The sequence below is a fragment of the Lissotriton helveticus genome, chromosome 5_1, assembly GCF_964261635.1.
Source record: "Lissotriton helveticus chromosome 5_1, aLisHel1.1, whole genome shotgun sequence".
In the NCBI taxonomy this organism is placed as follows: Eukaryota; Metazoa; Chordata; class Amphibia; order Caudata; family Salamandridae; genus Lissotriton; species Lissotriton helveticus.
In genome coordinates, this window is record NC_136065.1 from 609,011,913 (window position 1) to 609,036,917 (window position 25,005).

The 25,005-nt window shown below is 47.4% G+C and overlaps 1 protein-coding gene across 1 annotated transcript in view; it reads right to left on the reverse strand.

Annotated features, from left to right (window-relative positions):
• TFAM (transcription factor A, mitochondrial) overlaps nucleotides 1-25,005 on the reverse strand; it is a 183,584-nt gene that overhangs the window by 133,180 nt on the left and 25,399 nt on the right. Inside the window, exon 2 of the mRNA XM_078642971.1 lies at nucleotides 18,110-18,258. Coding sequence (XP_078499097.1) covers nucleotides 18,110-18,258 — 149 coding nt within the window. The remainder of the gene's footprint in view (nucleotides 1-18,109; nucleotides 18,259-25,005) is intronic.

Consider the following 25,005-nt stretch of genomic DNA (forward strand, 5'->3'; position numbering starts at 1 on the left):
TCATTTAAAGTATATGAAAATGATAAATAATTGTTCATTTAATTAATTCAGTTCTTTGAAATTGAAGAAAGAAAATTTTCTTAGAAGAAAGCATTTACTATATATGAGATTTGTATTATATAGTATGTTATTGAGGATGTTGTTTTTATGAAATGTTGAGAAATAGTTGAGTATATTCTAAATAATTTTTTACATACATTTGTTTTTTTTAAAACAATCTTACTGATTGTTTTCTTTTGCCCGCTGTAATGTGATGAGTAACATTGAAATCACTGTTTGTAGTGAAATTCAATATATTCTGACAACAGCAAAAAAGGAAAATAAAATATTTTATAGAATGTTCAAATTGTGTTGTGTTATAAAAAATATAATATTATATAGTATAACTGAATTTTTTCTATTCTTTCACAGATCCTAATTCTTAACCTCTACCGCGCTAGCGGGTTTTCCCGCTGTGCGCTGAAATTTGAAAATCGCGCGTAACGTGACAAAGCCAGCTCGTCATGCGCGTAGCGCAGGTAACGCCCATGACGAGCTGGCTTTGTCATCAGCGCTGAAGGGGTTAAGTAGGACATTTTCAAAAATGTTAATTCTAAAAAATGTCTGAAAAAAATATTTTGCTTTTTTTTTTTTAATAGACTACTCTCCAGGTAAGATTACCCAAGTATTAAAACACACAATGGGTTGTTTTTTCACACTGGTGAGGAAAGTGGGGCAGGATCCCATTTGTGACCTGAAAAAAAAATATTTGATTGGTTCATAACATTTTCCATTGTACCTATTAAAGGACTGCAAGCATTTCAATCATTGTACTTTAAGCATCTTTGGAGAGATATCTCTGTGCTTACCTCCTGTCACTCTCATGCAATTTTTCAATCAATCAACTAGCATATGTTCTTATTGTAACAGTCTGCCAATACCTAGGCACTTATGGGGCAGATTTAGAAGCATCCTGTACCAACAATATGTCACTTTTTGTAACATAGTGATGGCGCCAGACGCTCCTTTATATTTTCAAGGAGAGTAAAAGGCACTATGTGTAGCTTTTCTTCTCCATATAAATACAACCTCATCATACACACCACTTTGCGTTCAAGGGGCGTTCAATAGGTGTTGCTGTGGGTGTTTGCACACAACACTCATAGAACAGATACATCTCCAGATTTATCATAAATCTGGAGATGTGTGTGAATGCTGCACCATCTTACAGTTGGTGTAGCAAGGCACAACAAGAAAAATTGTTTTCATTTCTCCTAATTTTTTCTCTTTCAATATATGGTGCATTGTACAGCATACATTGAAGGAAAAAAATGCCTTCACTGATTGTTTTGTGCAGGAAGGTGTGTCTTGCTGCACAAAAACAAATTTCGCATGACACAGATATCCTTGCACCATGGTGCAAGGGTGCCTGTGTCACCGCATAGCTGCAGTTTAAGCAGCAGTGCAGAGGGAAGCATAGACTTGGAACATATTTATGTATATATGTTGCATCCCTGTGCTTCGGAAGCACCAAGCACCCTGCAGCTAAAGAGCTAACAGTGTCATGCTGCAGAACTTCCTTATAGTTCTGAACTTATACATCCACCATACACTACTAGTGCATTCTTTCAGTCAATTTATGCACTATGCATACATTCAACCAAACTTTCACACACTATCATATAAATATAGCTCTTTTTTAACCAGAGAAGTTAGTTCTGAAAATTACTTTTTTTTGTTTTATATTTTTTTGTAGTTTATTGAACGATTTTGTGATTTTATTGTTGCTTTTTTTCCAAAAGAAAAAAGGACAAAAAAAAGTCAACTTCAGGAATTAACAGCCCAGAAAGAAAAAAAAAAGTTTAACAGCAATGGTTTCTTTGCGCTGTGCAGAATAAGTCCACAGACTGCTTTCTGTAGCTGAGAAGTTAGTTGCACTTGATGCAGTGGATTTTGAGTTGCACAAATTCTGGACGTATGTCCGGACGTGCTGGTGATGACAAAGTGCCAGAAGTACTAGGCACTGCAGGTGGAGGGTTGTTTTGAAATCTCCTGCACTCCTCCCGAGCCAGATTGACAGGGTGCAGAGACTTCAGATGCTTGTACATACTAGCAGTACCGCAGGAATACTTATTATTGAGAATGCCTCTCGATAGAACCTCATCACAAATTCTGCAGGTGACTGTTGGACCCGGCCTCGTGGCGTGGTTTGCGCCTGTCCCACCACTCCCTAAGAGCAGCCTGCACCCTGAAGCCTGGTCGTCTCTCCCCCGATAAGCCCGAGCCCCCCGTAACCCACGACCAGGTCCGCCTGTCCCCGTCCCGCTCCCGGCTCTGAGCACCTAACCTTGCATGCCCCACAAGGCCCGGCAGCCATTGTCCCTTCCCGAGATCCCTGTCTCCCTGGGCCTAGCGTGACCCCGGCCCCAGCGAAACCCAGACTCCAAAGGCACGCCAGTCCCGGCTGGGGGTAAAGGGCTCCCCGAGTGTGATAAGCCAGGCAGTTTCGATGGCACCTCCGGCCTCCCCTGAGAGACTGGTATCTGTCACACCTTTGGCCCTCCCCTGTGGGCCATTTTCGATCGCACCTTTGGCCTCCCGGAGTGCTGGCTCCAGACCTGCTGGGCGTCTCGGAATTCCCGGAACCATTTCTCAAAGGATCAAAGAGCCAACCGCCGGACCTCGCCGACGACCAGCCCCCAGGGCTTGAGACCTCCGCCTGCGAGGGTCCGGACTTCAAAGAGCCCCTGGATTATATCTGGGCCCGCCCGACAACTAGCGGGCAGTTGTATCTTGGACCTGAAGCCTGCTGATCTGATCGCGGCTGACCCTAGGCAGAACTCATCTGGAACACCGGAGCCCTGCTGACGCTGTCGCGGCTCAAGCTGAACTGTAACCATCGGAGCCCTGCTGACGGTGTCGCGGCTCAAGCTGAACTGTAACCATCGGAGCCCTGCTGACGCTGTCGCGGCTCAAGCTGATCTTGTAACCATCGGAGCCCTGCTGACGCTGTCGCGGCTCAAGCTGATCTTGTAACCATCGGAGCCCTGCTGACGCTGTCGCGGCTCAAGCTGAACTATAACCATCGGAGCCCTGCTGACGCTGTCACGGCTCAAGCTGAACTATAACCATCGGAGCCCTGCTGACGCTGTCGCGGCTCCTCCCGAACTTCTCCAGATCAAGCCCTGCTGACCTCGTCGGGGCTCGAGGAGTACTCTGGTCCGGCTGGACCCTCGAGACCACCATCACGACCGAGCCGACTCGACGTAAGTGAAGCAGCCAGTACGACCACAATCTTCCGTATCCCCCAGCTCGAGGATTGAGAGCTGTGCGTTGGATACGCCTCGTACCGGCCCTGAGACTAAAAGACTGTCCCGCTTCCCCCTTTCCGAACCCTCCAAGACCTTGTGGTCCTTCGATCACTGTGTAAATATATCCCTTATATAAAGAACTTAATACTAGAATCCAACGGCGTGGTGTCTGTTCGTAGGTATGGTGTGGGCTCCGTGTGTACGATCCTAGGCTCGAAGTCCTCCCCGGTGAGGACCTCACAACAAGACTCGGCAAGATCTGTAGGAGAGGTGGGTCTTGGGGTGACCGGGTGAGCATAACCTAGCCCTCGGAGACTGCCCCTTCTAACATTGGTGGCAGCGTCGCGATAAGAACCTACGTCTAGGGATCGTACAGTACTGACACACTACCCGAACAAAGAAAAACAACCATGAGCATCACGGAAGATGAGACTACCTTCCGGGTGGAGCTCCTGAAGGACTATACGCACCGGCAAATGAAGCAATTCTGCAAAGATCTCCACATCCCGACAACAGGATTGAACACCAAAGAAGACTTTCATCAAGCCCTGACAACCTGGGTGGAGGCCGGAGCACAACCTCCCCCGCCGACAGAAGACGGTGGAGAGGGAGCACCCCTGACCGAAACCCACGCCCCAGAGCAAGAAAGAGCAGAGTCCCCGACGCGGACTCACAGCATGGAGAGAGGTCTGTCTCGAGAGGAGATGACCGACCGAGAACGCAACCGAAACCACGAGCTGGAACTAGCCCGTCTGAAAATGGAAGGAGAACTCAAACTGGCCGAGAAAAAACTAGCCATCGAGCAGCTGCGGCTGCAGGGAGAACTGGAGGAGAAGAAGCTCCAGAGAGAACTGGATGAGAAGAAACTCCAGAGAGAACACGAAGGGAAAAGACTCCAGCTGGAGCACGAGCGCAGCATGAAGGAGATCGAACTAAAGGCCCGGACCGAAGACAACAGAACATCGGCAACCCGAGAGTCCGTTCCCCCGGTGGAACCCAAGGTCCATATTCCCAAGGATGTGGTCAAAGAATATTATAAGAACGATGATATCCAGCAATGGTTCAAGGCCTACGAGGTCGCCATGACCTCTCACCGAGTTCCGCAGAAAGATTGGGGAGCCAGGCTGTGGGGTCGATTCTTGAGTGAAGGGAGAGACACCCTACTCGACCTACCATCTGCCGAACAGACCTCCTACAGCCACATGAAAGAAGCCCTCCTCACAAGGTACGGTCTCACCCCTGAAATGTACCGCCAACGCTTCAGAGAATGCAAGAAGATCCCCGGCATCACATGGGTAGAATATGTCAACTTCTACAGTCGGGCCCTGGAAGGGTGGATCAAGGGCAGAAAGGTGTCCACCTTCGAGGGGCTCATTGACCTTATTGCCTACGAACATTTGTCTCTGTACTGCTTTGTGGAACTCCGACAGCACCTCCTGGACAGCAAGTTGGCTGACCCCCGGAAACTGGCCGTCGAGGCCGATCGCTGGGTGAGCACCAGAGTACCCCGGGGGCCCGGGGGAGACTCTGGCCAAAACGAACAAGGACCATCCCGCCCGAGGGGAGGGGGGGGGTCAGAATAGACAGAGGGGATCCCAGATAGGGTCCCCACGCAGTCCCCCCAGAAACCAGCCCGGCACCTCACCTCCCACAGCGCGCGCAGGGTTCCCCCCAGCCAAGCCAGAGCCCAGAGTCAGCCAAGCCTGCTTCCATTGCCAGCAACCAGGGCACTATGCCAATGACCCCCGCTGCCCTTTATTTAAGAAGCCGGCCGCTGCAGGGCCCCCAGTGCGCCACATCACCTCAGTAGCCCTAGAAGAGGGAGAAGAGGAGTTCGAGGGAGCTGACCCCGCAGCTATGATGTTAGTCTCCCTGGGTGATAGGGAGATGGTCCCAGGAGCCCCCCTACCCGACAACACCGAGAAATACTGACAGCAGGTGACTGTCAATGGCCACCACATAGGGGCGCTCCGGGACACCGGGGCCAGTATCACCGCAGTCAAACGCCACCTAGTCACCGAAGCCCAGATTGTTCCCCTCATCTCCTGCAGGGTGATCGCAGCTGATAACTCCGTCCGCACCTGCCGGATAGCCCAAGTCCCGTTCGAATGGGGGGGCGTCTCCGGAGAGTTACGAGTGGCGGTCTGCTCAGACATGCCCGTAGACTGCCTGCTCGGCAACGACCTAGAGAGCTCCCCATGGCAGCGGGTTGAGAAGAGGACCCACCTGGAGATGGTGGGCCTACCCAAATGGGCCTGTGTGAACACCCGGTCGATGACCGTCCGAGGGGCAACTCCCGAGGCAGCACCGGCTATCCCCAAGGACCCCGAGGTCCCTGAATCCTCTGAGACCCCTGAGCTGTTATCTGGGGAGAGCTCCCCCCCCCCGACGCAGGTCCCCTCGGTCCTGGCGTCGAACCGACCCCGAGCTTGGACGACCTTCCTGAGCTGGCCCAGTGGCGCCAGGAAGGAGGACCATCCCGAGAAGACTTCTGCCTAGAACAGACCTCCTGTCCGTCCTTGGTCGGGCCGCGGCAGCAGGCCGCCGCCCAGGCCGCCGGTGACCAGTCCGGCTCCCACTTTGTCTATTGGGAAAACGGCCTCTTGTACAGCGAACAAAAATCGGCCGAGCTAGGGTCGGCCCGAGTGCTGGTAGTACCCCTACGCTTCCGCGGCTTCCTCCTGAACCTGGCCCATGATGTGCCCCTGGCGGGACACTTGGGGCAAGACAAAACGTATCACCGCCTAGTCACACACTTCTACTGGCCGGGCATGCGCTCTGATGTGGAGGCCCACTGCAAGTCCTGCCCCACGTGTCAGTCTAGTGGAAAGAGCGGCGGGAGCCGCAAGGCCACCCTCCAACCCTTCCCCGTGGTCAGTACCCCCTTTGAAAGGGTGGGAATCGACATCGTGGGCCCCCTCGACCCCCGGACCTCCTTGGGCCACCGCTTTATCCTTGTCCTGGTGGACCATGCCACCCGCTACCCCGAAGCCATTCCCCTCCGAACGGTGAGGGCCCCCGTAGTGGGACGGGCCCTCATGGGGATCTTCTCTCGGGTGGGATTCCCCCGAGAAGTCGTCAGCGACCGAGGGACCAACTTCATCGCGAAATACATGAAGTCCCTCTGGCAACAATGTGGGGTGACGTACAAATTCACCACCCCATATCACCCCCAGGGTAACGGTCTGGTGGAACGATTCAACCGGACCCTCAAGGGAATGATCATGGGTCTCGAAGAGCCCCTGAGACGTAAGTGGGACGTCCTCCTTCCCTGTCTCCTCTTCGCATACCGCGAAGTCCCCCAGAAGTCCCTGGGGTTCAGCCCCTTCGAGCTCCTCTACGGGCACCCCGTCAGGGGACCCCTTAGCCTGGTCAAGGAAGGTTGGGAGATGGCGGCCCCAGAGCCCCCTCTGGATGTGTTTCGATACATCCTGGCCCTCCGGAACCAGACTAGTAAGTTCCGAGAACTGGCCGAGGCCAACTTCGAGGCTAGTCAGGAAGAGATGAAACGGTGGTAAGACCAGAATGCCACTCTGGTCGAGTTTCAATCCGGACAGCAGGTCTGGGTGATGGCCCCCGTGGAGCCCTGTGCCCTGCAAGACAAGTGGACAGGGCCCTTCAAGGTGGTAGAGCGCAAGAGTCAGGTGACCTACCTCATCGATGTAGAGTCCCCCAGGAACCCCTTGCGGGTCCTTCACGTGAACCGCCTCAAGCCCCACTTCGCCCGGTCCGAGTTGAGCTTGCTCCTCGCCACGGACGACGGGGAAGAGGAAGAAACGGAGCCTCTCCCCGATCTCCTGTGTACCAGAGAGAAAGACGGCTCCGTAGAGGGAGTGAGTCTCTCCTCCTCCCTCTCTCCCGAGCAGCGCGAGGATTGTCGCCAGTTACTGGGACAGTTCTCGGACCTCTTCTCCCTCACCCCCAGCGTCACCAGCTGGTGCGTCCACGGCGTGGACACCGGGGACAGTCCCCCGGTACGGCACCGAGCCTACCGCGTCCCCGACCGGGTCCGGGCCTGCATCAAGGCCGAGGTATCAAAGATGCTAGCTCTCGGGGTGGTCGAAGCCTCTGACAGCCCATGTGCTAGCCCCGTGGTCCTGGTTCCGAAGGCAGCCGCCCCCGGTGCTGTTCCCGAGCTGAGGTTCTGCGTCGACTACCACGGGCTCAACGCAGTCACCAGAACCGATGCTCATCCCATCCCCCGAGCAGACGAACTTATTGATCGCCTCGGGGCGGCTCGCTTCCTCAGTACCTTCGACCTGACCAGCGGATACTGGCAGATCGCCCTCACCGAAGGGGCCCGAGAGAGGTCCGCCTTTTCCACCCCGGATGGTCACTACCATTTCCGAGTGATGCCTTTCTGAATGAAGAACGCCCCTGCCACCTTCCAGAGGCTGGTGAACCAGGTACTGGCTGGGTTGGAAGAGTTCAGCGCTGAATATCTGGACGATATTGCAGTCTACAGTTCCCACTGGCCCGAGCACCTCCAGCACCTGTGGGCGGTGCTGACCGCCCTGAGAAGGGCTGGTCTCACCATTAAGGCAAGCAAGTGCCAGATCGGACAAGGGTCCGTAATCTACCTCGGGCACCAGGTCGGAAGCGGCCTCGTAGCCCCCCTCCAGCCCAAGATCGATGCAATCGTGGCCTGGGAGGCCCCCACGACCCAGACGGAAGTGCGGGCATTCCTAGGACTCACGGGGTACTACCGAAGATTCATAAAGGGGTACGGCAGCATTGTGACCCCCCTCACGGAGTTAACCTCCAAAAAATCAGCCGAAAAAAGGTCAGCTGGACCCCCGCCTGCCAAGAGGCGTTCGAACCTTGAAAGATGCCATGTGTACGGCACCAGTCTTACAAGCCCCCGACTACTCCCGAGAGTTTGTAGTCCAGACGGACGCGTCCGAGCATGGCATCGGAGCAGTTCTGTCCCAGGTGAACGAGAACGGCCTGGATCAGCCAGTGGCGTTCATTAGCCGGAGGCTGCTCCCTCGTGAACAAAGGTGGAGCACCATCGAGCGGGAAGCCCTCGCGGTGGTTTGGGCCCTGAAGAACCTGAGGCCCTACCTGTTCGGTACTCACTTCCGGGTTCAAACCGACCACCGACCTCTCCGGTGGCTAATGCAGATGAGAGGGGAGAATCCCAAATTGCTGCGCTGGTCCATCTCCCTCCAGGGGATGGACTTCACTGTTGAGCACCGGCCTGGTGTTGACCACGCCAACGCAGACGGCCTGTCCCGATTCTTCCGCCTCAGCGAAGAGAACCCCCAAGAGGATGGGTAGTTCTCCCCGCCTTCAGCTGGGGGGGGGGGGACGCGTGTTGGACCCGGCCTCGTAGCGTGGTTCGCGCCTGTCCCACCACTCCCTAAGAGCAGCCTGCACCCTGAAGCCTGGTCGTCTCTCCCCCGATAAGCCCGAGCCCCCCGTAACCCACGACCAAGTCCGCCTGTCCCCGTCCTGCTCCCGGCTCCGAGCACCTAACCTTGCATGCCCCACAAGGCCCGGCAGCCATTGTCCCTTCCCGAGATCCCTGTCTCCCTGGGCCTAGCGTGACCCCGGCCCCAGCGAAACCCAGACTCCAAAGGCGCGCCAGTCCCGGCTGGGGGTAAAGGGCTCCCCGAGTGTGATAAGCCAGGCAGTTTCGATGGCACCTCCGGCCTCCCCTGAGAGACTGGTATCTGTCACACCTTTGGCCCTCCCCTGTGGGCCATTTTGATCGCACCTTTGGCCTCCCGGAGTGCTGGCTCCAGACCTGCTGGGCGTCTGGGAATTCCCGGAACCATTTCTCAAAGGATCAAAGAGCCAACCGCCGGACCTCACCGACGACCAGCCCCCAGGGCTTGAGACCTCCGCCTGCGAGGGTCCGGACTTCAAAGAGCCCCTGGATTATATCTGGGCCCGCCCGACAACTAGCGGGCAGTTGTATCTTGGACCTGAAGCCTGCTGATCTGATCGCGGCTGACCCTAGGCAGAACTCATCTGGAACACCGGAGCCCTGCTGACGCTGTCGCGGCTCAAGCTGAACTGTAACCATCTGAGCCCTGCTGACGCTGTCGCGGCTCAAGCTGAACTGTAACCATCGGAGCCCTGCTGACGCTGTCGCGGCTCAAGCTGAACTATAACCATCGGAGCCCTGCTGACGCTGTCGCGGCTCAAGCTGAACTATAACCATCGGAGCCCTGCTGACGCTGTCGCGGCTCCTCCCGAACTTCTCCAGATCAAGCCCTGCTGACCTCGTCGCGGCTCGGGGAGTACTCTGGTCCGGCTGGACCCTCGAGACCACCATCACGACCGAGCCGACTCAACGTAAGTGAAGCAGCCAGTACGACCACCATCTTCCGTATCCCCCAGCTCGAGGATTGAGAGCTGTGTGTTGGATACGCCTCGTACCGGCCCTGAGACTAAAAGACAGTCCCGCTTCCCCCTTTCCGAACCCTCCAAGACCTTGTGGTCCTTCGATCACTGTGTAAATAAGAGTGCTTCCTTCTTTTATCCCTTATATAAAGAACTTAATACTAGAATCCAACGGCGTGGTGTCTGTTCGTAGGTATGGTGTGGGCTCCGTGTGTACGATCCTAGGCTCGAAGTCCTCCCCGGTGAGGACCTCACAACAAGACTCAGCAAGATCTGTAGGAGAGGTGGGTCTTGGGGTGACCGGGTGAGCATAACCTGGCCCTCGGAGACTGCCCCTTCTAACAGTGACCTTCGTGGCATTCGCCTTTTTTTTGCCCTTCAGGGAATGTAAAAACCTTCCACACCACCGATGTAGGTCTCGGAGGACATGGAGGTTCAGCAACAAATTCTTCTTCTGAAGAATGGTCAGATGCTTGTGCTGGCTGCTGTCCTGAAGATATTGTGTCAAAAATTTGGAAAATATAACAAAAGAAATGATCCAAAAAAAGTTCTTCTCAGGGGAGAGATGTGTCTCCAAAGAAGCTCTAAGAAGAATGATTGAAATGGGTGGGGTCCTTCAAAAGTTACAATGGGAAATGTTAAAATGTTACGAACCAATCGAATCTTTTTTTTTTCAGGTCACATGGGGTCCGCGCACCGTGCGCACGGTAAGCACGTACCCAATGCGACTTCGCGAAATTGCGCTTAAAAGCAATATAAGCTTATTAAAAGTAAAAATATATAATTTTTATGATTAGCTTAGATAATGAGCCCTAATATGTATATTAAATACATATATATCATTTCAGACATTTAAACATTTCGCGGGAATCGCGCACCCACCGCGAACACGTATATGACGTCACGCGGAAGCGCGCGAGCTGCGTGTAAAGTCATGCGCATGTGTCGCATATGCACCTGGAGTCACGTACCGGTGGCATAGCGATCATGCACGAAAATACACACCCGTCGCACACCCGTCGCACACCCTACGCGGATCCTTCTCAACATTCCTAAAATGGAGGCTAGGTTCCGGGCGGTAATCGAGAAAGGTACGCTTTGGGTGGGCGACATCATCCATGTGACAATCTGATACACCTTATCACACAGTAGTATAACCTTTAATCAATCAGTATAAAATACAAAGTACCATTTTTTAAACCATTGACATACCAATACAAGTTTCTAAAAACCCACTCAGTGATTCCTAGGTCTACACACACTTCCAAACACTCATCCATAAATTGACTCATACACGATGCTACAAATCAATAGAACACTATCAAATGCACTTATACACCTATATCGACATTGACACACCAGCACACATCCTACTCACTTATACAGTCATCCTACTCAATTATGTAAACTATTGATCACACTTACATTTACTCAGCTACACACTTATACAAACAGTACTTCATTTATTTATACAGATAGTTACTCATACTTAGTGTCTTATAAAATCACTATTACAAGTATACAGTCATTTACACAATCACTGACTTATGTATAGTTTTTAATATACAACTGTCACATACACTGCCTTTTATTTTTTCTACTTCGTTGCACAAGTATCACTAAGATATATATTTGCTCATTAACAGTCAAACATACTCACTCACCCAAACAACTGTTTCCACATGCTCTCTTAACCTCATATACCTAGTGAATAAACTATTCATAAATCTTTGCACCGTCACACACCCCCCACACACACATTCACTGTCCCATACGAATACTTACCTAACTAATCATGATCTAATATATACTTTATGTAGCTAGTAATCAACTGATGCAGCAGTTTACACAACTGAGAGTAATACAGATTTTCACACAGTTTAGTCATTATCTAATATATTTAGTAAGACACAATAAATTAGTCACTTAACCAGTCAATCACACTGCTACATAATCCTCCATCTAGATAATTATATATTCACTCATTCTTCAATGCAGATTGCTATATATACACTATATGTATATATAATAGATATTTAAATATCGAACCAAACCACATTCACTGGATGATGTCATCAGTGATGTCATTTGAGATGTCATCAGTAATGTTACTGACCATGTTATGAATGATGCAATATGTGACATCATCATCAGTGGATTGCGGGCGAGCGAGTTATAGTTAGTAGAACTAACTAGAACGGAGGAATTTCAATGGTTTTGTACGGGTGAAGTGTCCAGCTAACTATAACAGCCCTGAAATCTATGGTTTTTTTCAATGAATTTCTAAGGTTTTTAAAATGCTAATTCCCAACTATAACTTGTCTGAAACCTATGTTTTTTTCAGTGAATATATATATATATATATATATATATATATATATATATATATATATATATATATATATTGGAGAGACGTCGCTACTTCAATTGGCGTCTCCAGACACACTGCTGACGGGGATGCGGGCGGTACGAAGAGAGGGCTTCAGGAGACAGTTTCTGTCCAGCACAAGTGCCGGTTCCCAACCTGTGCCGCGGCCGATGTCAGCCCTTCAACTGTGAAGCATAACAACTCAGGCTGACTGAACCACACTTTCACGCTGAGAACCAACTGCATGCTGGTAAATGCAGTCTTGAACACCAACAGTGGGAGTGTCTTGGAAGGAATGCGACACAGGTGTGTCCCACGCTACTTTAGGGGAAGGGCAAACACTACTGTTTTTAAATGGAGTGCAACAGCACCAGAGGCATTTGAGGAAGGCTTCGCCGAAACGTGTCATGCCAGGCTCTGAAGAAGCGATCTCGCCCAGCCCCGCTGTGTTCCCTTGTTTCTTTGCATAAAGAAAACAACCGTGGAATATATATATACACACATACACATATAAAGATATACCTATATATATTTGGAAAGACGATGTGAATAAAGGAATTATCTATGCGGCACACCATCTGGATTGCCAACTGTCTCGCCTTAGCAAGAAGGAATGTATATATTAGGGTTAAGGGTGGTATGTGTTGTTGGGTGGAAAGGCTATTTGTAGGATGGGTGTGAGTTTTTGGGTGGCAAGAGTAATTTTAGGGTGGGTATTTGGGTGAAGAGGGGGAAAGAGGAGGGGGTAGGTGGAGGGAGAGGTTTATATTATACTTACCTGAAATTATTTACCACGCACATGCCTCAAGCATACATGCCTTTACAACAAGGCATATTCATAGTAAAGGCATGCGTGGTAAAGATACATTTGTTGCAATGATGGCGTGGTAATGGCTTGCGTTGTTCCATCATACAACCATTTCATAAACATTGTTGCATATGCACAGTAGTTTTTCTTAAGTGTGTATGTAAAGTTCAAGTCACACTGAGTTCTAGACTACTTTGAGTAGGGAAGTGGAAGGCAAGGCCTGCCAACAGTCATGTAGTGAGGAGAGGCGGGTATAAACTTTACACGTTAATATAAATTTACAATGGCCAATAGCCAAAGCATTTGTGTGTATTTGATATTTCTTATCTGGGACTACGAGTATTAAGTGGGACCCATGACTATTTCACCCAGAGTGATAATGCCAGTTGAAATAGCACAAGTCACTGGTGCATTTGATGCAGTGATGCGAAAAGCAGATTTACCCAGCCCGAGCACACTATGCAATGCAACAGCTGCTAATTCTCCCCTAGACAGGCAGGAGCGTGCCTAAAACACTGAATCTCTGCACTACCCTTCAAATCCCGTTCTGCCTGCTCACAGAAGGTCCTGAAAGGAGATAGGTCCTTAGTGGGACTGAGGGAGGGCTAGACCCTAATAAGCAACATACACAAAAATTGCCCCCACCTCAATGAGTTACTCTTTGGGGACTAAATAACCAAAGCAATTGGATCTAGTCCAGTATATTTATTTATACCTTTTTTTTGGAATATTATTAAAAGATTTTTGAATGGCAAAGAAAGAAAACACAATGCACAAAATCACAAACAAATTATAAACAATTTACAATTTTTTTTTCAACAGTTAACAATACATACTCTCAAAATATACGAAAGAAAAACATCAAGCGTTACATCCAACAAAACAATTCACAATGCAATATCACAGTTTTTGCAATGTATTAAACCATTTCATAATCAAAACGAGATTATTTTCATGCAGAAGGCCGATTCAGTTATAAGAGCGCACAAGCATGTGACAATTCTATTTTTCAACACGCTAATTGTTGTAATTAGCTCTTGCTGGATTTGCCGACGCGTTTCAAGTTCGGACCAGGAGTGTCCAAACTCTCATCAGGGCTCTATTAATTCTCTGGATGCTTCAAAGAAGTTGACCTGTGTGGGTTTCTATTCCAGGACTCAGTCCGTATTTCATATGTCAACAGTGAACATTTTACGCAAAAATAATCCCAATTTAATCTTGCAGAATGAGGAGGCGGCGTGGTAGTATCTTTACTCGATTTCAATCCTGTAATGTGCGTCAGTGTGGGAAAACGTTCTCTTTCCGTGGATCGCTCTATCATATATCTGTAACTTTATTTGACAGAATGCCACCGGACGCTCACCACTTCACGGCTGTTGACCGTCGGGCACGTCTTTTCTTTTGTGTCTAAATGCCTTCCAAAAGCCTCTTCCGTTATTCTTCACGAGGGTGTGCTTGTACTGCAAGCGAACGGTGCTCCACATACAGATGCTGTTCGTTTGTCACAAACGAACAGCATCTGTATGAGGAGCGAGGCTAACGGAAGAGGCTTTTGGAAGGCATTTAGACACAAAAGAAAAGAAGTGCCCGACGGTCAACAGCCCCGGCTGGGGCCGTGAAGTGGTGAGCGTCCGGTGGCATTCTGTCAAATAAAGTTACAGATATATGATAGAGCGATCCACGGAAAGAGAACGTTTTCCCACACTGACGCACATTACAGGATTGAAATCGAGTAAAGATACTACCACGCCGCCTCCTCATTCTGCAAGATTAAATTGAGATTATTTTTGCGTAAAATGTTCACTGTTGACATATGAAATACGGACTGAGTCCTGGAATAGAAACCCACACAGGTCAACTTCTTTGAAGCATCCAGAGAATTAATAGAGCCCTGATGAGAGTTTGGACACTCCTGGTCCGAACTTGAAACGCGTCGGCAAATCCAGCAAGATCTAATTACAACAATTAGCGTGTTGAAAAATAGAATTGTCACATGCTTGTGCGCTCTTATAACTGAATCGGCCTTCTTCATGAAAATAATCTCGTTTTGATTATGAAATGGTTTAATACATTGCAAAAACTGTGATATTGCATTGTGAATTGTTTTGTTGGATGTAACACTTGATGTTTTTCTTTCGTATATTTTGAGAGTATGTATTGTTAACTGTTGAAAAATTTTTTGTAAATTGTTTATAATTTGTTTGTGATTTTGTGCATTGTGTTTTCTTTCTTTGCCATTCAAAAATCTTTTAATAATATTCCAAAAAAAAGGTATAAATAAATATACTGGACTAGATCCAATTGCTTTGGTTATTTAGTCCCCAAAGAGTAACTCATTGAGGTGGGGGCAATTTTTGTGTATGTTGCTCACAGAAGGTGGCATGGTCAGCATTCTTTTTGCAGAGATGCGGGAAAATTGCCTATTAAAGGACCCAGTAACTCCACATCTGAGCAGTAATTCTCTATTTCAGGAGGGGAGGTGCCCGTGCCCTACGGCCCAAGGACACCAATGTCCAGCCAAATTATGAGGAGGACCTCAGTGTCCAAATGAAAAACAAAATAATTACTATTAAAGTCCTCACTATTCAGGCGCAGGATCTGAAGCCCGGCTAATAGGCCTGAAAGTACATGTAGTTGTATAATGACAGTTTTCAAACATAAATATTTCCAATTTTATTTATTTATTTATTCAAAGTTTTATATAGCGCGAACAAGATCCTTACAGATATCAGAGCGCTTCACAATGACAGGGTAGGGGCAGAAGGAATGAACAGAGGTAATGGGAGCAATGTAGTAGTCACTAACATGAAAGGATAATAATAACATACATAAAACATATCAATATACAGTCAGGTAAACAAGTAATATAAGACGGCATAAGTCATTGATCCCACTACAGAGGTGTTCAGGTACACTTTGGGTGTGTGGAAGGCTTATAACAGTGTTTTAGTATAGAGAGAGCACTGAGTGGGGGCAGCGGGAGGGTGCATCAGTGACCCAACGAGTATCATATATTGGTCGGTAGTAAGAGAGTAGCGTAATAGTGTCTCCCTCAAGTAGAGGTATAGTGCCAAAGGACAAGGTGAGCATTGACACAAGGCAATAATGAGGAAAGTGATTTAAAGGCAGCAGGTTTAGAGGTCTTCTAGGCCACGATGTGTAGGACGGAAAGGATGTGGGTAAGTGAGTAGAGGGAAGAAAGTAGGTAGTGTGCACCTTATAAATGCACTTAGTGAAGAGGGTAAATTTGACAGATGATACAGATTGTTTGTGCCTGATTTTGTGGAATTTACAGTCACAAAATGCTTTGCTAACTTCCAGTATCCCTACTGAGTGTATTAGGGGTGTATACGGGCCAGCTATGGCCTACTGCAGTGGCGTCACTGATTGCATTTATAATATGAATATCAATTCATTCATTCATTGCGGCCTTAAGAAATGTGTATTTGGCAGGGAGAGTGTCATCATTTTTAACATCTGGCGAAACATTTCTTCAAAGTGCCTGGGACTGATGTCTAGTCCCTGACAAAAATAATAAAATAATAAATAGTGCGATTTCCAATTATGATTACTATGACATGTGCCAGTTAGACTTTAATCTTCTAACATTCTGTATTACTGTTCATGTTCTGTATACTTTGGGAGCGCAGTAGTAAACCAGAGGTAGTATCTAGATTTTATCTCTATGACAAGATGCTTCAGCATTTTTTCTCACCACTGGGTGGATTCGCCACTCGGCATAAAGCTCAATGCCAGTTAAGATTAGGTAACATAGAAAGCTTTTGGCTCGATAAACTGCTTACGTGGATTAAACAGGACAGACCGTGCCTCTTGTTTGGACTTACTTGTGCCATTTCCAAGTAAAACACCTTTTTGATCCAAACAAGACAAGAAAAAAATGATTTATCAAACTTCCAAAACAAGGCAAAACCATTCTTCGGAATCTTGAACGACTTAGGGTTTTAAAACTTTGAAGCCAAAATGTACCCATTAAGAATACAAGTGATAGATGGTGTGGGTGCATTATTGCAGAATGTTTTTACTTGCACAAAGACCACTGTTAACACATGATTAGAAATCGTCACTTATAATTATGAAGAAAACCTCACATTAAGAATGCAGCATTTAAAAATGAACTTAACATTTTAACTTACTTGTTTTTTCAAATGAACAGAATTTATACTAAATGTTTTCTTTTCGTTAATACAGAGGTTTCACATTTTACATAGATTATTGTTAGGGAAACACGTTAGGCATGCACTGTAGTATGGGAGAAACGATTAGAAAACAAAAATGTTTCGCAGGAGTCTAAAACTGATAAATCTAAGTTTCTAAACTAACATTGCTGTCTGTAGACTTTTGTCTTTTTTGAGAAGACTAGTGATCCTGTTTCCAGGAGAACACCGAAAGCTGACTGGATGAGAAGATCAACATTAACTGCAACATTGTGTTTGACTGTTTATAATAATAATGCATGTTCCTAGAGTAGATAACCAATTTTGGTCCGCACTTTCGCAGACCATTATACCATGCTACCTGTCTTTATGACTTCCCCAGATCCTTTTTACCCTCCTTTAGTCCACGTTTCTCTGAGACTCTGAATTTCTTGAAACTCTTTGTATGAGAAGTTCTGCTGTGAATGATTTTTGAATATCTGAACTTCTCCATTAATTAAGCTTTATGCTTTTTACCACTCTCTAAACTATGACTCTTTATGGGTTCTTACTGACATCTAGTTTTGCCTGATTCTTAGAATAGGGATTTTTTCCTTATGAAACACGCTGAAAGCATTTTTATGATTGATTAACAGATTTCTTATTGATTTCTAATTAGAGTCTAATGACTAAAATTTACTGGTGATATAAAAGATGACTTACTAAAAGATTTATAATAAAACCCTTTAACTCATTCTAAACTCTAATTATTGACTGAACTGAGAATGGAAATTGCGATTATAGTTATTGTGATGTATTGCTCCTGATCTTCTCAAACAATGGCAAAGGTCAATTGACCAGAGAGAGAAGACTCAGAGGGAGATCAGCTTGTGTAATGGTAAACTGTATTTTATTTAAACTGATTCCTGGTAAACTGTATTTTATTTAAACTGATAACCGCTCTAGCAATAGTCTAATGGCCTATGCCCCTCCCTCTCACCATACCTCGTTCCATGCATCCCTCCAATCCATACTTTAGCAAAAAAAACTTAATGCTGAGTAAGATCCCAAGCATACAAGCTAACACTTTGCATTACATGTCTGCTTGTTAACCCAATACCCTGTTATTTCATCATACCTGGGTACTGTTTCTTTAACAGTGGCTGTTTCTCCTTCACAAAGCGGATATAAGCACTGAGTGGCCGTTTTGGACGGTTATCTGGACCAGTGGTGTTCGTGAACCACCTCACCGTTGAGCCGAAGGGACAGATAATGCTACTGCAACACCTGCGGGCAGAAAAAAAAAGCATTCATACTAGAGGAGCGGCAAGCTGAAGTATAGAATTGGGTCTTGTACTTTTTTCATGACAAAATGCGCAAATGATCAATTAACACTTTTCAGTTTGAAAAACAGACTTAGAAGAGGCCTTGTTTTACAATGGCAGAGATTAGAATGCTTAGCGAGAGTAGACACCTTTTCAATTTCCAGAAAATGTACCAGCACAAAATAAACACCGCTGATGAATACTGGGGGATTCATGAGTGAACGGCCACAGCCTTACGAATACTGGTCTAGGCGAGGGTAAATGTGAAAACCTTCAATGAAACACATTGAAAAGTCATGACACAGGCAAAATTCGAACACCTTTTCTTATAGAGGGCAGGTCACTGCGTTAGTGTAAACCAGAGAAACCGGACAGCACACTATAGTACTGGAAGCAGCAGCCCAAGCTTCACTCACAGGAGGACAAAATGGGACTAATATTTCTGACTGTATTGGAAGGAACTGATTTAATGTGTCCCCCGGCCCCCACTACCAATAGTAGAAGCACTGAATGATGCACGAAACACTGAAGAAACAAGCATTGAAAATGCAACAGGTCTCGCTTTTGATTACGTTAAAGCCATTTGCTTTGCTAATGGTATTGTATAGCAAAGCATATGGCTTTAACTTAATAAAAGGCGAGACCTATTGCATTTTCAATGCTTCTTTTAAAAGTTTGTCCTGACCGTGAGGAGGCAGGGCATTGTCCCATTCAATGGCCATTTACCACACTCCATCCATTGCATGGTAGTGCAAGTGATCAGCCAATGCACCAGTACTGGATCCACTAGAAACCATCTGCAACATGACAGTTGGAATATATTTCAAACCAGATTTAGCAAACCCTCCGCAACTTCACTCAGTTGTTAGTATCACTGCGTAATGCGATATGCAGGGCTTTAAATGGGCCGGGTCCTGCCGGTGCTCAGCACCAGTAGTTCTAAAAAGCAGGTGCTGAGACGGGTCCATATCGGGCCCTCTATTTTTGCCTGCACCCTTAGGCTGGAGAAAAAAATCTTAGCACTGCAGCAGTACCACCCATAACTGCATTTTATTAAAACTTTAAAGAAACTCGTTATAGTTCTTTCACAGCCTCATCATTTCAAAACTGAAGCGTTTTCAATATGATGTACAAAGAAGCCATAGTTGTTGCTTATATGACTTATGTAACCAATAACCATTGGCAAAGCCAATAGTCCTTGCTTCTTGTAGGTGTAATGTTATTTGTTCTATTATATTTCGGGATGCAATGACAAAAACAGCAAAATACTAGTTGAGCGGCACACTATGCTAAGCACAGGTTTTTAGCTCAGGTGTTTTTAAACCACGCCCTTAATTACATGGGCCACGCACCTTCGAGAGACCTACCAGTTTTTTCAACCCACTGAAAGCCCTGAGATATGTACTCCAAACTTGCATACATCTACTTTCCTGGTTAATTCCTCCCTTGATGCTTCCAGAAGGTGTACTATTTTTGCCAGGGATGTTTTGTTGCTCGACGTACCAGAAAAAGAAATGATTGGCCCGTGACTAGTCTGGTTGCAGCACCCCGGGATGAACGGATATCACTGGGAAACAAGCAGAGTATTTTTGCTGAGCCAGCAGGCTCCATTTCACAGGCTTGATGTTTTGCAATTCACCACATGTGAAGCACACCATTTTCCAATTAACTTAATTAATATAAAAACAAATACGGACCCGAATTGTCAAGCAGCTCTTAGAGGAAGCGCGGTGCGCGGGCAGCTAAATGAATACACTGCTTTGCTGTTCTGCGATTTACAATTTCAAATTAAAGACTACACATCCGGCACTGAAGTTGACAAATAGGACTCCCGTCTCTCTACAGTAGCTGTGCTGTTGCAATGGGACCCAGGGGGACCGGGGCGCGAGCCGGTGTCCCCCTGGGAGGATTCGCGCAGTGGGAACAATCCACCGCGTGATTGGTCAGGAGCAGGGTAGGGGCGGGCTTAGTGGCCTGAGAAGGGCAGGAATGACGTCAGTGGGAGGCGGTTGGGGAAGGAGCTGAAGTTTTGTGGAGTGCGTCTGAGGAGAGCTGTTATTATCGGGACTTCGGTATTTGGCAACGTGAGGCGTGTGCCTATTGTGCGGCAGGATGGAGGAGGGCAGCGTCGTCAAGGACGCGGTGAGAGCACTTTTGGAGGCGGGTCGCGGGCACCTTTTGAGGCCGGGAGCAGTGCTACTCATGGACCCTGCCTCCAAACGCCCGCGTCGCTCGGCAGCATTGGGGGTGAGTCAGGCTGTGGCGGCTTGCCTGCCAGCAGCGAGCCGCTTTATTCAGCAAGAAACTAGTGCCACTGTCAAGACTGTGCTGCCGCGCAGAGGGCGTTCTGTAGGGAGAGGTGCTCGCGCTAAGAGGGCCAGACCTCGAGCTTCCTCAGTGCCTGCACCACTACAGGGGCATTTGGGTGAGTTCCAGCGACAGCGCAGTGGGAGGTCTATCATGAAGGGTGCCAGTAGGGGCTCTGTGAGTGCAAGTAGTGCACCAGCACCTCTGGTACGAGTGGGGCTTTTAGCAACACCACAACAGCCAGGAGCTGCGCAGTTTTCAACGGCGCCAGACTTGCCTCATAGCGGGAAAAGTTTGCCAAAGAAGCAGAATTTCTTACAAGCTGGTTTACATGTGCAGCGCGACACATTTGGAATAAATATTGCCCCACATGTCTTGGAGAGCAGAGGTGGTGCCTTGTTGGTTGACTACACAGATGATAGTGAGGGGGAGGAAGAAAGGCAGGCGGAAGAGGCGGACATTTTACCTCAGCCCACTGATGAGGACTGCCAAGAGGTTGACCAGTGGGCTGCAGGGGGCAGTTTCAGTTTTGTATCTTCTCAGATGCCGATGTCTAGAGGCCCCCCTGGGTCCAAGTCCACATTGGGTGACAACAATATTTTTTTAAATTCCGGTAAGATGGTTCCGGATAATCCTCATGAAGGTGACTTTGATACAGAGCAGGGTTCTGCTTGGCAGCCGGGGGACCAGCACTTGGAAGATGTATTTGAAAATGTTCCTCATGCAAATTTTGTTCCCCTATTTCCAGAACCTCGCACTCCACCTTGTGATTCACAGGCAGCTTTTGACTCTGAATTTGGTCCACAGAATGGGCAATGGGTTTGGGTTGAGCATTCTGACATGTCGTCTTTTACAGCGTCTGGCACTTCTAAGGAGCCTTACATGGGTAAGTCAACAGTACCTTCGTACAAGAGCGGTAAGAAGTTTGCGACAGACCCCACACATGGGTCGGTTTCTGGTGTTTCTTATGTCCCTTATGCGAAGCAAAGTGTGGCTTTTGGGGATGTTTTTTCTCATGCTAGTGTTTCTGGAGCGGAATCCGAGTCTACGGCCGGGTTCTCCCAGCGGAGGGCTGTGACCTCATGGAAATTATTTGATGGTGGTATTGGTGACGGTCAGTTGCCGAGCACTACTGCTGCGAATCTTTACGGCGCTGAGCCACAGGATGGTACAGGTTTTGACAATGATAATGTTTATGATGATACTATGATTGATAATGTGGTACACAAGGCGACTCCTGTGGTTTTTTCTAAGGATGTAAGCGGGGGGGATCGGGGTGCATTTACGTCTTCTAGTATGTTACAGAGGTCTTGTGCGGACTTCGACGGATCAAGAACGTCGGAAGAAAAAAGAAGATCCTCGGGAATTGCAGAAGAGGGCTACGCAGCTCACAAAAGGTAAGTCTCACTGGTGGACTGCTTGGTCCCGGCCTTTAGCGGGTGGCAATTTGTTGGATGCTGGGGCGGCTGGTGTGGTGTTTGCTAAACCTACAGGAGTTGGGGAATATGTGCCTAATGTGTTACCTAAGTCTCGGCCTGTGTCACACGGCCAGGTCATGGATACGGAAGGCTCTGCAGCTGTTCCTTCTGATTTGGCTGTTCAGGTGTCAGGTGCTAGCGGGTTGCATACAAAACTGCCTTACATGGGATTGGCGATGCCGCTTGGCATTCATTTGTCTGAGAAAACGAAGAGTAAAATTTGGAATCACGAGTTTGTTGATGTGTTCAGTTTATTGCATAGGGATATTCAGTCCCGGAAAGGTTCTAAAGAAGAGGAATGGGAGCTGGCGCGGCGTCCCAGAGTTCCTAAATCCATTGAGAATTGGACGGCTGCCTTTCTCATTTATGCGAGCGTATATTGTGAGAGGTATCCTGAGAGGGCTTTAGCTATGTTTAAATATATTGACATAATTCGCAGGGCACATTTACAGGTGGGAGGTTGCGCCTGGTTAAATTATGATGAAGAATTTCGTGCCAGAATTAGTATTTTTCACGACAAGCCTTGGGGGGGAAGTGGATCCTGAGCTCTGGTTACAATGGATGTCGATTAATCAGTCTCAGACAACAATTCACACAGCCAGCGGGTTGCCTATACCATATCGGCCCTTTATACAGCGTCCCGCCCAAGTTGGGGCGGGATCTTTGGGACGCGCACAATTGCCTGCAGCAGGTGCATGTTGGAATTACCACCGAGGTGCCTGCATCAGGCAATATTGTAAATTCAAGCACGAATGTTCGCAGTGTAGGGGACGACATCCTATTTCACAGTGTTCTCCCGTCCAAAAGTTTGCTGACGCAGGGAGGGGACAGAGAGGTAGGGGGGTTGTTCAAGCTGTTGTCCCAAAGGGCACCTACCCCGGTTGATGTACAGGCTCTGTCAAGCTGGCTGGATGAATATCCAGATACGGAGGCGGCAGTTCAGCTATATTGGGGTTTTGCAGTGGGTTTTCGTTTAGGTTATCAAGGGCCTAGATGTCAGCGGTGGGTGGATAACCTAAAGTCTGTCAGGGAGCTGCCTCAGGTGGTGCATCAGAAACTTGGCAAAGAAATTCAAGCTGGGAGGATAGTGGGCCCATTTCAGGATTGTCCTTTGGATAACTTGATTGTATCTCCTTTGGGGGTAATCCCTAAAAAAGCTGCGGGAGAGTTACGGCTCATACATCATTTGTCGTGGCCGGAAGGTCAGTCAGTTAATGACTTTATATCTCAGGAGGATGCAATGTTACCTATATGTCAGTGGACGATGCTTTGAGGCTGGTGAGATTAGCTGGACCTGGTGCTGAATTAGCGAAATGCGACATACAATCAGCCTTTCGTTTGTTGCCAATTCATCCAAAGGATTTTGAGCTACTTGGTATGTATTTTGACGGAGCTTTTTATGTGGATAGGGCTCTACCAATGGGGTGTTCTATCTCTTGTGCCTTGTTTGAGAGTTTTAGTACATTTGGAAATGGAAGAAGGTATATTGCCTCAGTTCTGCAATTGTGCACTAATCACAGCCTCTGATGTCTACACACTCCTGGCGAAAGCCAAATCAGGGTCACCAACGGATCCATGTCCTCCTTCTATACTTAAACTCGCACCTGAACCAGTCACATCGACCTTGATGGCCATCATTAATACTATGTTTTTAGAAAGTTATTTTCCTAAGGCATGGAAAACAGCATCGATACTTCCCTTGCTAAAAAAAAACAATTTGGATCAGATGGATTCTAACAATTTTAGACCCATATCTAGACTTCCACTCCCTGCTAAAATCTCAGAAAAAATAATGAACACCCAACTCAGTCGGTTTTTGGAGGAGGGATATGTGCTGGACCCTACTCAATATGGATTTCGGAGGGGGGGGTCACAGCACAGAGTCTGCTCTCCTCAAATCCACTGAAGAAATTAGGACCATTCTGGATCAGGGAGGAAATACAGCCCTGGGTATGCTGGATCTCTCTGCGGCATTTGATATGTTCCTTCATGTTTTATTGATGACAGGCTGCACGAGATTGGTGTAAAAGATATGGCCTGAAAATTGATTAAATCATTCTTAACCAGCAGAGTACAGAAGTCACACTTGGAAATTTCACAGAAAAATCGTTCTCTCTCCCTTGTGGAGTCCCACAATGGTCATCCATGAGCCTACCATTTTTTTTAATGTTTATGTCTCGCAATTGGCTCCCCTTATTGAATCCTTTGGGTTCAATCTGACTTCTTACGCAGGTGATACCCAGATTGTAGTATCACTGCTTCCAGATGAACTCATGAGTTAGCGCCCCACTTTCATGATTGCATGACAGCGGTGGGTGGCTGGATGGCCCAAAACTGCCTGAAACTTAATTCTAATAAAACAGAGGTGGTTTTATTTGGGAATAATCCTAAATTTTGGACCCCTGCATGGTGGCCAGATTCACTCGCCCCCTCCCAACTCCTGTCAGGAAGGTGAAAAATTTAGGATTTATAATTGAGAATAAACTTTCCTATAAAGATCAAGTGAATTCAGTGGTCTTGGCCACATCGTACACCTTGAAATCATGTAAAAATAATACTGCCTTTTCTTCCTAGAGAAAGTCAACTAATAGTCATTATGGCTTTGGCCATGTCCAGACTGGATTATTGCAATAGCCTATATGTAAATATCCAGGAAGGGCTCATGAAAAAACTCCAACTTCTGCAGAATGCAGCTGCAAGACTGCTTTCTGGTACCTCAAAATATTAATCTATCTCGGCGGAAATTAAAAAGTTACATTGGTTACCTATCAGAAAGCGAGTTTTGTTTAAGGCCCTGTGTGTGGTCCATAAGTCACTTCATGGCACTGGACCTTGTCACTTGATTCAGCGTTTCAATTGGTGTGTACCCAGAAGATCTTTGCGTTCCTCAGAAGCCAAACTAGTTTGTGTACCATTGGCAAAAA